Below are 15717 nucleotides of genomic sequence, written 5' to 3'. Positions count from 1 at the left end.
TTTTGCACAAACTTCCTGGCAATGCAAAAAAGGACGAGTGGGGTAAGCAATGGCAAGCCACCACCCTAAAGTCTACCAAGAAACCATTACATAAATGGCAGCCCTCATACCGTGCATGAGAGTTGGTTCTTGTGTACCAGGGCCTACCTTTATCATTATTGCCCCTAACATGGAGCAGTTTTTAGATGGTTTCGTTGTAATTCTCATGAATTAAGGAACTACTTAGAATCTGCTCTGAACTTAGTGGACTATAAAAATCATGTAGTATAGTTATAGAATGCTGAAGAAGCCTTTGTATTGAGGCCTGAACCATTTTCACAGATCAGTGTATGAGGCTCTACTATAAACATACTCACAGTGACTGAGCGTTTGCCAGGTAAGTTATGCAACTGAATAACACTAAGACATGAGACCATGGTAGGTTGTGACATCTTTATTGATGGTGTTCTTAGTAATACAACAAAGTAAATTACTGTGCATTCTCAACTGAACTATAAGCTAAGTTCACTGTGAAATGACTGTCTCTGCAACATATTACATATAATTAAAGGATCCAATTTTAAACCTCCATTGTGTCTATTTGAGGCCAGAACAATTGGAATTAGCTTATTGGACCCTGCAGCACCACCGACTTTTTGGAGCACACCACCATCTAGAAACTACTAAGACAGTACCTGAATACCAGCTCATTATATGGATTCCAAGGACTGCAAGCCCTTTTATTAGGGCCTGGCACTTCTAGACCATGGTGAGAGTGGTCTTTAACCAGATCTGCAAGCACCATCCTATATGTGCCACAGGACAAATTTATTGACACAGCACAATTGCTTCAGTACTATACCAGGTACAAACTCCGTTAAGGAAAGTAAAAGCATCAGCAATAAATCGTAAGTGCCAATACACAGGCCCATCTGGACACTCCCAAAAGTCTCTATTATGACACATTTCCTTTATTTAAAGGGGGGGAGGACAAAAAGAGACATTTGAATAAGTTAACTATCACCTCATCGCACGTTAAGTTTGAGAAATGTCAGAAAGATCCAGCAGGGGTACAGGTGGGGAATATTAGTACAACTGAGAGCTGTTTGCCTGTGGAGATTCTATGGTATCAAAACTCCACTTAAAAGTCTAGTTAAATAGAAAACCAAACCTGTTTTGCAAACTAGATGAAACAGACACAAACCAAGCTGACCCTCTTCTAAACAAGTAACCACATAGAAAATCCAAAATGAACATGCACAAGATATTTACATGTGCACACCAATAGATCAGGCAGATTTCTTATGAACCAAATACCTGCTGTGGCAGGAGTGCTCCAGGAGCTGCTTGAGAGATGAATTAAAACCACTCTGTGCAAAATGCATTTCAGGAATATTCATTACAATTGTATTGCAAAATATGGACAGACCTGTTCCATCTACAGCACCCACACCCACCACTTAACTTTGTGTTTCAACCAACTGCAGCCTCTGAGCAAATACACAAGCTTTAAAAGGGGAATGCCCCCAAAGTAGAGCAGTACTCTGAAATGTATATTATATATAAATTAAAAAAGCAAAGCAATCCAGATGTAGAAGACATCAACTTGGATATAAGCTATTGCCTCCTTGTTAGTTTGATCATCTTTAGGGTCATACTTTGACAACTTGGCAAACTGCTGCCACCTCATTTTTCAGTTTGAGCACAAAAGAAAATCTCTTACACCATTGATCCAATTACTTTATTTAAGCAGCAGGCACTTTACAAATAATCCATCCCCCAAAAGTCCAAGACCACCTTTGACTAAGAATAAAGGTTTTGCACTGAATCTGCCAACACCAAACCCATTCCCCCCTCCAGCTTCATATATCCACAGGTAGGAATTCTGTAAAATCTTTTAAAAATACTGTTCCACTGGACAGTTTAATTATTGGGCAGTTGTTTCAGTCATGTTAATATGTAAGATACAAAGTGAGAAGAAAATGGAACTGGGGAAATTTATCATCAAACTATATATATTTATAGTCAAAAAAAAGACCCCCCCCCCCCCCCCCAAATAGTATACATTAATGTTCCTTCCACAACCTTTTAAAATAAAGAGCATTCCAACATATGTATTTTCCAAAATATTTTAATTTTAATAGATAGCAATCTCTAGAAAGAAGTGTCAATAGTCATATTTAATTCCTTCTTCATAGTTGTGTCCAAAACCGTTTTTCCCTTTGCTTCAAGTTAAACAGTCTTTTAAACAGTTTTCCTTGCTGTAAGAACTCGTACTATTGAGCCTAGTCCACCATATGCTAATACCTGTTGGGGTGGGAAAAGAGGACCAAGTGTTAAAATCATGAAATTCACTTAGCAGGGAAATTAACAGTACAGTTCAATGCACAACTTTGCAATTCACTTGGCTTGACTGCATACTGAAAGCCCTACAATCACCTTTCTAGCACAGCATTGTGACACATGGAAGCGTATTTTCAAAGCACTTACTTACAAAGCTTTGTAGTAATCTATGGAACTTTGTAAGTCTGAGTGCTTTGAAAATGAGCCCCATGGTCTGCATGCCTGCAAAAGTTCTAAGCTGCATAAATGGGCAAATACCAGAAAAAAATGTTTGTGCCAACCTACAGAGGTGTGCATGGCCAAAATATTTGGCTCATGCTCATGAAATTTTCCTGATTTTCAGGCATATTTTCATGTTTGACATATCAGTTTGCTCTTTTTTTTTTTTTTAGGAGCATATAAACTTAACATAATTTGAGCACATTTTTAACACAAGTATGCACACTCTGAATTTCTAGGCCCCCAAATGAACCAAAATGTGTGCTGACGAATGCATACCTCTACTACTACTTATCATTTCTATAGCGCTACTAGACGTACCGCAGCACTGTATACTTGAACATGAAGCAACAGTCCCTGCTCAACAGAGCTTACAATCTAATTAAACTAACTATGGATCAGCTGCACAAGTTTTCCTCCCGTATCCCTCTAAATTTCACTGAAATCAGCAAAGCGATTTTATATAGAGTGCTTATTCTATACATATATATATATATATTTTTTTTTAGGTATATTCTTTGTAAGCATAAACTGCCCATCCTTCTCCAGATATTACACACAGTATTCCACTTCAGAGGGCATTCTAGCAGTGAGTTACATTTTGACCCAAAGTGATGGCCCATAATCAGTTGTGGTGCTGCTTTCGCTATTTAGCAGGTGATGCACTGAAAGGGAACAACTGGATAAGTCTACATGCCCTCTTCCTCACCTCCCCCAAATCTATGGCTCTTAGATTTGATATACCACCTTTCCTATAGTACAACCAAAGTAGTTAAGAAAAGTCCAGAAGATGTGCTTGAACAATAGGTGTAACACCACTGGCATCAACTATGTCAGGATTCTATATATATCAAACGGATGCAAATAGACTTGACATGGACCTGTGTTTTGGCGGAGCAGCGCCTATGTCAGGAGTCGTGCCAACAAACAGCAGCAGATAATATATGTACCTGTAGTATCAAAGCTTTACAGCTCATCTGCATTCCTAAACGTCAGCACTGCTTGTTGGTGCCTTTTTCAAAGCGCATTGACACAACAGGATTTTCATAAGATCGCACAACTCCTGATGTAGGCACTCAAACACAGGTCCAGATCATCCATTTCCATCTGTTTGATATGTGTAGTGGCATATTTTCAAAGCACTTAGACTTACAAACTTACATAGAGGGGCATTTTCAACCAGGGACGCCCATCTCTAAGGGCGCCCATCTCAGAGGATGGTGCCACGAAGGGGCGCGGCCGACCGTATTATCGAAAAAGATGGCCGGCCATCTTTTGTTTCAATAATACAGTTCGGGCTGGCCAATTGTCAGAGATAGCCGGCTTCGGTTTTCACAGATAGTGGAAACCGAGGCCAGCCATCTCAAACCTGGCCAAATCCAAGGCATTTGGTCGTGGGAGGAGCCAGTGTACTGGTCCCCCTGACATGCCAGGACATCAACCGGGCACCTCTAAAAATTAAAAAAATAAAATAAAAATAGCACCCAGGTGCATAGCTCCCTTACCTTGGGTGTTGAACCCCCCCCCCCCCCCAAACAACTCTACACCATTACCATAGCCCTTATGGGTGAAGGGGGGCACCTACATGTGGGTACAGTGGGTTTCGGGTGGGTTTTGAAGGGCTCCCATTTTCCACCACAAGTGTAACAGGTGGGGGGGATGGGCCTGGGTCCGCCTACCTGAAGTCCACTGCACCCACTAAAACTACTCCAGGGACCTGTATACTGCTGCGATGGACCTGTGTATGACATTTGAGGCTGGCAAAAAAAAGTTTTTTAAGTTGTTTTTTTGAGGGTGGGAGGGGGTTAGTGACCACTGGGTGAGTCAGGGGAGGTGATCCCCAATTTCCTCCGGTGGTCACCTGGTCATTTCGGGCACTTTTTTAGGACTTGGACCTGAAAAAAAGGGACCAAATTCTCACCAGGGACGCCCTTCTTTTTCCCATTATCAGCTGAGGGCGCCCATCTCTTAAGCACGCCCCTGTCCTGCCTTCGCTACCCTTCCGACACGCCCCCAGGAACTTTGGCCGTCCCAGCAACGGAAAGCAGCTGGAGCCGGCCAAAATCGGCTTTCGATTATACTGATTTGGCCGGCTTCAGGAGATGGCCGGCCATCTCCCGATTTGTGTCGGAAGATGGCCGGCGATCTCTTTCGAAAATAAGCTGGATAGTATGCTATGGAACTTTGTAAGTCTTAAGTGCTTTGAAAATGAGCACCATAGAATCCTAACATAGTTGATGCCATCAATAAAGTTGCTAATATGCCTATTTTCAGACGTATCTTTTAGACTTGTTGGAAGGCTACTTTTCTTCACTGTGTTTTCATCAGTAGGGTTGGGTTTTTTCCTCTTCTGGTTTGTGCTGTGATAACCAAAGTGGTTTACATATTATAGAAAGGTACATTCTCTGGGCTCACAATCTAAGTTTTGTGTACTTTGTGGAAGTACCTTTGGTAGCAACTGTACTTGTGATTTGATGGGATAGGTCTCCAACTAGATTTAATTAGACTATGTTTCTTGACAAAACTGATGGAACTCCTTGGAAGAGAACTTATGAATAGCAATCTAAGTCATTTCATGGATCTTCACTTGGCGCTCCAACTGAACTACTCAAGGGCATTTACTTTTTGCCACTTCGCTATAGCTTTGGCCCTTTGTTTTGTCATATTGAAGGCTAACTTTCATTGTAGTTTCAGCTTTCTTGCAGAAAGCATCAGGTTTTCTACTAGGACATTTCTGTACTTTTATTATTATTATTTATTGCATTTGTACCCCACATTTTCCCACCTATTTGTAGGCTCAATGTGGCTTACAGAGTGTTGTTATGACAAAGTCATGACAGGATAATGGCTACAATCGATGGTAAGCTGAAGATGGATGAGGAATTGGAGAATATGGTGTTAGATAGGTGAATTTGTGTCTTTAAGGGTTCTTTTTGTAGGCTCTATTGAAGAGATGTGTCTTCAGAGATTTGAGAAAGTTACTTAGATTATCCATGGTTTTTAGGGCTGGGGGTAACCCGTTCCATTCATTGTCCTGACAAGAGGCCCCAGCTGTTGCTAATTAAACATCCCCATAATATATTGCTGATGCCTTCATACTTCACAGTAGAGATGGTGCTCTTGGGGCAATATGCTCTTAGGTTTGTGCTACATGTAGTACTTTGCATTCAGACCCCCCCCCCCCCCCCCCAAAAAAAAAACCAAAAAAAAAAAAACCGCATAGCTACAGCATCTCCTGAGTACTTCAAAAGGGGATTCAAAGTAGCCTTTGAGTAATTGCTTCCTTTCTTGCAACCCTACCACAGAGCAGTTTTGTGGAGTGCTTTGGATAGTGTTGTTAAATGCATATTTTGACCAACCTTAGCTGTGGCAGCTCTTTCAAAGTTGCTAGGGGGCTGTTGGTTGCCTCCCTGATTTAGTCTCCTCCTTGCTCATTCTTCTACTTTGAAAGGACAGCCTGGATTTGGGCAGGGTCCTGGTGGTGCCAGACACCTTCTACATCTTAACAGACTTGGCCACACTCCAGGTGACATTCAAGAGCTTTGCAATTCTTTTACATGCATCCTCCGATCTGTGCATTTTTCAAGCTTCATCTCAGAGTGCCATACTGCTTATGATAATAGTGCATCACAACCAGGAACCAACAGTAAATGCTAAATTCATCTTTCATGTGAAGCAGTACAGTTTAATAAAAGTAGGGCCAATTCACTTAATGTGTGCATCTGAAGACAACTGGTTACACCAGCATTTAACATATTTATGATTGTTACAACCATACAAAGGGAATGGACATGTATCCAACAAAGCTATTCTACGTTTTGTTTTGGTTTCTTTTCTATTTTCAAGCATTTCTAGAATTTTTCACTGGCCTATTGTGGGAAGACTATATGGATGCACAGAACACACACTATGGTAATCCACTTATCGGCTTGAAGACAACCAAAAGCGTGTACAGACTTTCTATAGATGCTATACAAAGAATGCATGATGGCTGCCCGTGAGATAAAGGTGCTTTTCTCCACAAGAGAAAAACTGCAGTCTGACATGCATGTTCAATTCAATGGATAGAGAAGAAAACAAACATCTCAGGTAGCAACGCCTTCATCTTAAAACACCCACATTGGGCTATTTTTAAAAGTATAGGATCACAAAGGCTTTTGCTACTACTGTGGCATTACTATTTACTGTAAAGTGCCCTCTCTGTTTTAACCAAAGTGAAGGTAATGTGAACAAACAGTTATGACAGGAGGTTAATTGGTGTAAAGATTGTTCCAGCTCTTGATAGCACGTTCATCAAATAAGCCCTAGTGAATTTCTTATCTCAGCCAGACTACCTTTAACCACAAAAGACTTCGCCAGTAAGGTAAATCATTAAATTTTCTGATTAAGACTAAGACAAGGATAAGTTTTGCTGCATCATGAACAAATAGTATGCATACCTTTAAAAGGGGAGTAACTGAAGTGATTTGGTAACAGAAGACAGATATTTGCTAATTACTTTAGTCTTCCAGTGAAAGAATTCCTTGATTGCACCAATTTACTCCCTTTTAGTCCTGAAGGCCTCCTTGCTACCCGCCTAATAACTTTTGACATGTTAGGCTGCACTATGAAGTGTCTGACTCACTGATAGATCAAGTTATGGAACGGATCCTAGTTGGATCCAAATTAAAATTTTTACTCGAGCAAAATCTGGCGGCTCAAGCTATGAAAAAAAAAAGCTATGCCCCTTGAACAGGCAGTCCATCTTCAGGAATGCCACATTCCCACTGTACATCCTCACACAAATGTAACCAACCTGACTCATTCTAATATGGTGGTCAGCCTGTACTTCTCTGCATCTACAATCGCGACTCAATTATTTGGGTATATTTCAATTTTTGAAAAGCAGATTAATGGAACTTAATTCAAGAAACACTCTTTCTTCCAGTTTCTGCCCATGGGGAAAAAAAACAAAAAACACATCTTTAATAAATAAGGCCCTGTAGTCTTTGTTTTCATGCTTCAAGTTGGTGGGGGCCTCCTGATGAGGTATACAACCAGGGAGAATTTAAAGTGTAAAATTTAGCAAATGAAAAGAGAGCTAGCAAGGGAGCTTTTTATGATTCTAAATATGGGGCACCACCTACACAGTATAAAAATACTACAATCAGCTTTGGATTTTGAAATCTTAACAGCGAGTCCATCCATTTTGCTACGGATCAAATGTGAATCAGCAATGGAAAAATCTGGAACCCACTGGGCTGATGTATAGCAGTCTTTTCCTCCTACTTCTGTGCACATTCAGAACAACCCACAATTAAGTAAAATCCAGCACATTTTATGCCCACTGCTGAGCTTGAAAAAGGAATTTCTCTACCATTACCAGCCCAACTGCATCACACATTATTGCAGGTACCAAGCTATTAAAAAAAAAAAAAAAAAAAAAAGAGAGAGAGAGAAACAGCAAACTACAGTAACTTGGCTATGCAATATTGCTCATTTTTCTATGATCTGCACACAGGTAAGACAAGGATTAAGTAAAGGATGGACAGAGAGAACAGCAGCAGCAACAACAGAGAAAGCTACAAATAAACTGATTTGTGTTATTAACAGGGAAAGGTTGTTCTACCCCCAGCTTCATGGATTCATATTCAACAGCAGTAACTGTTAATGGGTGCAAGATGGCAGAGTTGACTATGAAATGAAAAACAGATGGAGGGCTAAATATCCATGGACCTCCATTACCTTTTCACGTCTTATTGAGAACGCTCTTCAGTCAGGTCACAGTACTTCACCCTTTGTTGGAATGTGTATGTACGCACTCAGGGTTTATTTTGGATTTCACTCATGCTTTTTCATTGGCAGCTGAAGGCAGGTTACGGTTGTGAGCCGCCTGCCCTCTCTCTCCCCCTCCCCAGAACACAAAGGCAATTCAAACAATTTCTCAAATTATGGACATACGCAGCAGCATCAAAATGTCCCTAACTCATTATTGCTAGTTTGAAAATGAGAGCACATAGGGTGGTTTACAGTAGCTGTGGCTATCATCATAGCTTATAGTTTAGTCTGCCCACTTTCAATTAAAATTTCTACATTTTGTCCCATGAAGGTATTAGTATGAGGCCTACCTTTTCGTGCCACAGCAGTAATATCGCACTGCTATTTTCTGTTGGTTTTTCAAATCCTTTATAAATGTATTTCATTAACAAGTCAATACCATTTCTGTCTAGCGTTCTTACTGCCTGTTCTATCTCGCTGCTTTTAAAGGATGTGAGGACTTTAAGCACAACTCCTTGGGTGCGTTCCTGTGAAAAACAAAAACATTAAAATTATAAACTGGTCTCCAATTAATATTTCTCTAATGTAGAAAATGCTGAAATGGTTCAACATACATGCAATTGTGCAAGTTCAGTAAGACACAGTAAATGTCTAAGAACTTGACTCTTCTTCTTGGACACTCCACACAATGAATGACATTATCCTCTTTCTGAAAAGACTAAAGAAGAGGTATACAAGAGATGACCCCAGCTCTACTTAAGCAATCCAGGAGAGCACCAGCGTCAGAGTAAGAATTAAAACCCCCAACCCAGAGCGAAGCAGGGTAGGCTAGTCCAGAAGCAGGAAGCCCCAAACATGTCAGCACTGTAAGTGCAATGCTTAGGTTTTTGGGAGGGAATTTTTTTAAATTTTGAAGCCTGGTGAAAGGTAAGCCAGGGACAATTTGTATTTTCTGTTCTTGAATAAAGACTTGCGTTCCACCCAGTTTCCATCTGTTACTCTTGGGGGAATTCTGTGCAAATTCTGCAACACCAACTTGCGTAGAATAGTGATTCCCAAGTCGGTCCTGAAGTATCCCTGTGCCAGATTTTCAGGATATCCACAATTAATATGCATGAAAGGTTTGCATACAATGGAAGAAGTCTATGCAAATTAATTGTGGATATCTTGAAAACATGACTAGCAAGGGGGAACTCCTGGACCGCCCTGGGAAATACTGGCGTAGAATTTACCCTGAGGCAGAAGGGTGGCATCCTGGTTCAAACTCAGCAGTTGCCACAGCTTTCTACACTACATGACTCTTCCAGTGTGTGATCAGCATGGTGCAAGAAATCCTGTGCCGTTCTTGTAAGCCTTGAGAACAGTGCAGAATTACAAGGGCCACACTGGTTGCATACTGCAACATATGCAGGAAAGCCACCAGGGAGAGCTAGGTCACCTAACCAAGATAGTGCTGGGAGAAACAGCTTGGAGAGAGAAGGATGAGGAAGGTACTGGGACAGCAAAGGGCTAAGAAAAAGAAATAGGAAAGGAAGCACAGCATATATGTAAGGGACATGGGGAGACAGGAGTGGCAAATGAGTGTGTATGGGAGAAGAGCTGGACACAGAGTAAAGGGACGTGTGGAAGGAGATCTGCTCTAGGAAAGACAGTAGTAGGGAATGGAAGGGAAAATGAGATGGAGGAACAGGGACAAAAAAGGTAGGGGATGTGTAGAAGAGATGAGCTAGGGAGACTGGGTGAGGAGACTATGGTGTGGTGTGAAGAACAACTGAGGGAGGTAACATGATGTGAAGTGGGGGGGGGGGGGGGGTGAGCTGAGAGAATGCTGAAGGGGGATGGAGTGTTGAAGGAAGGGGAGTGTTGAAGGAAGGGGAGTGTTACCCTAGTGGCTAAGCCCAGTATCAACGGCGAGCAGGATGCTTGTATATCCGGTTCAATTGTCCCATATTGAGAAAGAGCTGCCCTGTTTCTACTGCTCCTCCCCCACACAGTTCCCCATAAGCCAACTCTTCTAGTGCAGAACCCTTTATGATCACAATAGAAAGGCTGCTAGTACTTAAAGAAATACTTTAAGGAGACCAGAACTTTCCAACTGAATAAACAAGCTCTCTCATGTTCAGGATTACCAGCCTTTTAACTTTCATAAACTCTCATTGGTAATTTTCCAGACAGAAGTTTCTAAAAAGCCTTTTTCTGAAAAACAATTCAACAGGATATCTTCCATTACAGGTTTTCAATCTCACTGTGCCTCTAACACAGGGACTAAGCAGCCCTCTCTAGAAAGTGGTTCACCCTTGTTACTTCTACCAGGGTACTTCCAGGAGGTTTCCCTTCCACATATTAACCGGGTTCCATCCTGCTTAGCTTTAGAGATCCCCTTTTGGATCACCACTTTCTACTCAAACTGTGTCCAGCCCTCCACTTTCTGTATCTGCCTGTTTTAGTAGTTTGCTTATAATCTCCCTCTTCCCAAGACTACCATGCATTCCCCCAGGCTGTGGTTCCCCCTTGTTCCCTTGCCTTAGGGTATTCCCAGATTTCTCCCTTCCCAGCACTAGCCAAGTCCAAACCTGCATAGCTTTGGAGATCTGCACCTGAACCAGGGCATCTGCTACTTAGAATCCTGCCTGTTCTAGCAGTTTCTTCCAAAAAGAAGACCATGCTTTCCCTTGAGCCCTCACACTTTAAACACCAATTTTATACAGTGAAACCTCGGTTTTCGTCGATAATCCGTCCGAAAACAATCGGCAAAATCCGAAACCAATGAAAACCGAGGCAATTAACAAGGACGGCCAAAATCAGGACGACGTCAATCTTCCGATACAAATTGGGAGATGGACGTCCTTCTTTTTCGACGAAATCCAAGGCAACCAACGAAAACCGAGACAAATTTCTCATCGAAAAAATCAACGAAATCAGAAACCGACGTCAATGAAAACCGAGGTACTACTGTGTTACCTTTCCTTTCCTCCAGGGTCTGGATCTTTTCTCCAGTCTCCCCCTGCTTAGGGCAACCTACTCTGCATCCCCCCACCCCCACCCCAGAGGATTAACCACATTTCACTTACTTAAAAAGGGGTCTTCCTTGTCTTGAGTTAGTCAGTTTTTCCTTCCCCAGGGACCCGGGCCAGGCTTTCCCTTTACAGTCTTCCCCTTATCAGACAGCTTACTTGCCTCTCTAAAGAACTACCTTAGAATACCTTTATTTTCTAAGTTCCTCCCTCTCTGTATGGCTCACAGTTCACCTACTGTCTGAAAACCATGGTTAACCATTTATGTTTAAAGCAAAATGGCATCTGTGCATTTCATAAGTGCTATGTGGTGGCAACATCATTTGGTAAGGTGGCCAGCATGAGTGTAGGTTATTGCAAATTTAGGATGATATATCCCAAATTTTATTTGAAACTAGTAAAAAAAAGGCCCGTTTCTGTTAGAAATGAAACGGGCGCTAGCAAGGTTTTCCTTGGAGTGTATGTTTCAGAAAGAGCGTGTGTGAGAGATGGAGCGTGTGTGTCAGAGAGAGAATGTGAGAGAGAGAGACAGAGTGTATGTGTTTGTGCGAGAGAGACAGTGTTTGTGTTTCTGTGTGACACTGTGTGAAAGAGAGGGACAAAGACAGTGAGTGTGTGAGTGAGAGTGTATGTGGCAGATAGAGAATGAGTGACTGCGTGTGTGGTGTGAGGAACCCCCTCACCCCCTCCCTCTCCCCTGCCCCCTTGCAGCCAGGCATGTGCAGCGACCCTCCTCTCCCCGTGTTCCCCCTGCAGCCACCCATGTCCAGCACCCCCCTGCAGCCACCCATGCCCATCAACCCTCCTCTCCCCCTGCTGCATCCTTCCCGTCTCCCCTGCTCCCCCTGCAGCCACCCATGTGGTCTCAGCCCCCTCCCCTCAGCATCCCTCCTGTCCCCCTGCAGGCACACATGTGCAGCGTCCCTCCTCTCTCCCCTGTCCCCCTGCAGCCAGCCATGTCCAGCGACCCTTCTGTCCCCCTGCCCCCCCTGCAGCTACCCATGTCCAGCGACCCGCCTCTCCTGTGCAGCCACCCATGTCTGAGGACACTCCTCTCCTTTTTCCCTGTTCCTCCCCTGTGGCCAGCCATGTCCATCGACCCACCTGTCCCCCCTGATGACCACCAACCCTTCTGTCCCCCTGCCCGCCCTGCAGTGTCCGTCCTGTATCCCCTGTCCCCCTTGCAGGCACCCATGTGGTATGTGGAGCCCCATCCCTATCTCCCTGTTCCTGCCCCCCCTGCAGCCACCCATGTGCAGCGACCCTCCCCTCCCCTCCTTCCTTCCAGCCACCCATGTCCAGCGAGATCCCCTCTTCCCCCCCCAGCCGGCACAGCACCCAAAGAAAGCCCCTTGTCCCCCCCCCTTCGCGCATCACCCAACCCCCCTCCCCCACCGTGGCACATCACCAAGGCCCTCCCCCCTCATCAACCCCCTCGCCACCCGCAACCGCTAATACAAACTGTGTCCGGCAGCTGCTGCTTCTGCTATTCAGCAGCAGCAGCCCGTACATAAAGAAAACAAACAAAAAAAAAATCCTCCTAAAACGCACCTCTGTTGAGAAGCATCTCACATTGGCTGAAGTCTCAGCATGCGCTCCTCCTCTCCCCTCTGATGTCGCGGCGTTTCTCCGGGGTCTTCTGGCAGAGGCACTGACGTTGAGGGGAGAGGAGGAGCGGCTGCAGAGACGTCAGCCAATGTGAGATGGTTCTCCACGGAGGTGCATTTTAGGAGGTTGTTTTTTTGTTTGTTTTCTTTATGTACGGGCTGCTGCTGCTGAATAGAAGCAGCAGCAGCCGCCGCCGGACAGAGTTTGTATTAGCGGTCGCGGGTGGCGAGGCGGTCGATGTGGGAGGGGAGGGGCTTGGTGAAGCGGCGGGGGAGGGGTTGGGTGATGCGGCGAGGAGGGAAGGGGGGTAGGGGCTTTCTGATGCCCTGTTGCACGGGTTGTTGTGGCGATGCAGCGGGGGGGGGGCACTTAGAGGTGCACAGTCGAGGCTGTTTGTATGTGTGCTTGTGTGTGCGTTTGTGTGTGTGTTTTTGTGTGTTTTTGTGTGTTTTTGCGTGTGTGTGTGTCTGTGTGTGTTTGCGTTTGTGTGTGTGTGTTTGCGTGTTTGTTTGTGGGGGGGTTGCGGGTGGCTTTTGTGGTCGTGTGGTTGGGGAGTTTGCCAGCAGTCTGTAGCGATTCCTAGGCAGGGGGAGGAGTACGGAAACACTCCCCCTGCCTGGGTCGTTGTTTATTGGAGGGGGTTGCCAGTTGGTAGAGGTGCCTTTATGGATCCCTTTACTCTCTGTGTTCCGCCCTCGAGGGCGGGGCAGAGAGACATGGTGAGTTGGATGGCTTCACCACCATGAACTTACAAACTGTTTAGGGATTTTGCAGATGGCTTCAGCAGGTTGTCTTTAGAATGTTGAGGTAGCGTTTTATGTACAGATGGGGCGTGGCTGAGGGCGGGTCTATGAGTGAGGGTGACTGGTCCTAGCCCAAGAAGACTACAGGATTTTTGTGCTTCTCTGCCTTGGAGTGAGCTTCTCTGCCTTGAAGTGAGCTTCAGAACGTTCAAGGTGGGATTTATTAATATAGATTGGCCAGTTTGACAGTTATGCAGAAAGCAAGCTTTTGTGTAGTATATACAGTGGGGGAAATAAGTATTTGATCCCTTGCTGATTTTGTAAGTTTGCCCACTGACAAAGACATGAGCAGCCCATAATTGAAGGGTAGGTTATTGGTAACAGTGAGAGATAGCACATCACAAATTAAATCCGGAAAATCACATTGTGGAAAGTATATGAATTTATTTGCATTCTGCAGAGGGAAATAAGTATTTAATCCCTCTGGCAAACAAGACCTAATACTTGGTGGCAAAACCCTTGTTGGCAAGCACAGCGGTCAGACGTCTTCTGTAGTTGATGATGAGGTTTGCACACATGTCAGGAGGAATTTTGGTCCACTCCTCTTTGCAGATCATCTCTAAATCATTAAGAGTTCTGGGCTGTCTCTTGGCAACTCGCAGCTTCAGCTCCCTCCATAAGTTTTCAATGGGATTAAGGTCTGGTGACTGGCTAGGCCACTCCATGACCCTAATGTGCTTCTTCCTGAGCCACTCCTTTGTTGCCTTGGCTGTATGTTTTGGGTCATTGTCGTGCTGGAAGACCCAGCCACGACCCATTTTTAAGGCCCTGGCGGAGGGAAGGAGGTTGTCACTCAGAATTGTACGGTACATGGCCCCATCCATTCTCCCATTGATGCGGTGAAGTAGTCCTGTGCCCTTAGCAGAGAAACACCCCCAAAACATAACATTTCCACCTCCATGCTTGACAGTGGGGACGGTGTTCTTTGGGTCATAGGCAGCATTTCTCTTCCTCCAAACACGGCGAGTTGAGTTCATGCCAAAGAGCTCAATTTTTGTCTCATCTGACCACAGCACCTTCTCCCAATCACTCTCGGCATCATCCAGGTGTTCACTGGCAAACTTCAGACGGGCCGTCACATGTGCCTTCCGGAGCAGGGGGACCTTGCGGGCACTGCAGGATTGCAATCCGTTATGTCGTAATGTGTTACCAATGGTTTTCGTGGTGACAGCGGTCCCAGCTGCCTTGAGATCATTGACAAGCTCCCCCCTTGTAGTTGTAGGCTGATTTCTAACCTTCCTCATGATCAAGGATACCCCACGAGGTGAGATTTTGCGTGGAGCCCCAGATCTTTGTCGATTGACAGTCATTTTGTACTTCTTCCATTTTCTTACTATGGCACCAACAGTTGTCTCCTTCTCGCCCAGCGTCTTACTGATGGTTTTGTAGCCTATTCCAGCCTTGTGCAGGTGTATGATCTTGTCCCTGACATCCTTAGACAGCTCCTTGCTCTTGGCCATTTTGTAGAGGTTAGAGTCTGACTGATTCACTGAGTCTGTGGACAGGTGTCTTTCATACAGGTGACCATTGCCGACAGCTGTCTGTCATGCAGGTAACGAGTTGATTTGGAGCATCTACCTGGTCTGTAGGGGCCAGATCTCTTACTGGTTGGTGGGGGATCAAATACTTATTTCCCTCTGCAGAATGCAAATAAATTCATATACTTTCCACAATGTGATTTTCCGGATTTAATTTGTGATGTGCTATCTCTCACTGTTACCAATAACCTACCCTTCAATTATGGGCTGCTCATGTCTTTGTCAGTGGGCAAACTTACAAAATCAGCAAGGGATCAAATACTTATTTCCCCCACTGTATATATTTTTTCATTTTTTGAAACACTGAGCACATAGGAGAGAAATGATCCACACCTTTGGGCTTCTGAATTTCATGTTATTTTCAATTAGAAATCTGCAGAGCCCAAGAGTAATTGCAGGCATCAACCTTTTTTTTCCCCCCCCTGAATCATTGACCGTTGTAGCAGCAACTATTAA

At 44.3% G+C, this 15717-nt stretch overlaps 1 protein-coding gene across 1 annotated transcript in view; it reads right to left on the bottom strand.

Annotated features, from left to right (window-relative positions):
* Positions 1-418: 418 nt before the first annotated feature.
* The window catches only part of ARPC5L (actin related protein 2/3 complex subunit 5 like), a 49904-nt gene continuing 34605 nt past the window's right edge, over positions 419-15717 (bottom strand). The window contains exons 3-4 of the mRNA XM_030207385.1: positions 8649-8825; positions 419-2286 (exon numbers count right to left, since the gene is read on the bottom strand). Of these exons, the coding sequence (XP_030063245.1) occupies positions 2224-2286; positions 8649-8825 (240 nt within the window). The 3' untranslated portion in view covers positions 419-2223. The remainder of the gene's footprint in view (positions 2287-8648; positions 8826-15717) is intronic.

This window comes from Microcaecilia unicolor, chromosome 6, assembly GCF_901765095.1.
Source record: "Microcaecilia unicolor chromosome 6, aMicUni1.1, whole genome shotgun sequence".
NCBI classification, from domain to species: domain Eukaryota; kingdom Metazoa; phylum Chordata; class Amphibia; order Gymnophiona; family Siphonopidae; genus Microcaecilia; species Microcaecilia unicolor.
Note: the sequence above shows the minus strand (reverse complement) of the source record. Positions and strands in the feature narration are given on the sequence as shown.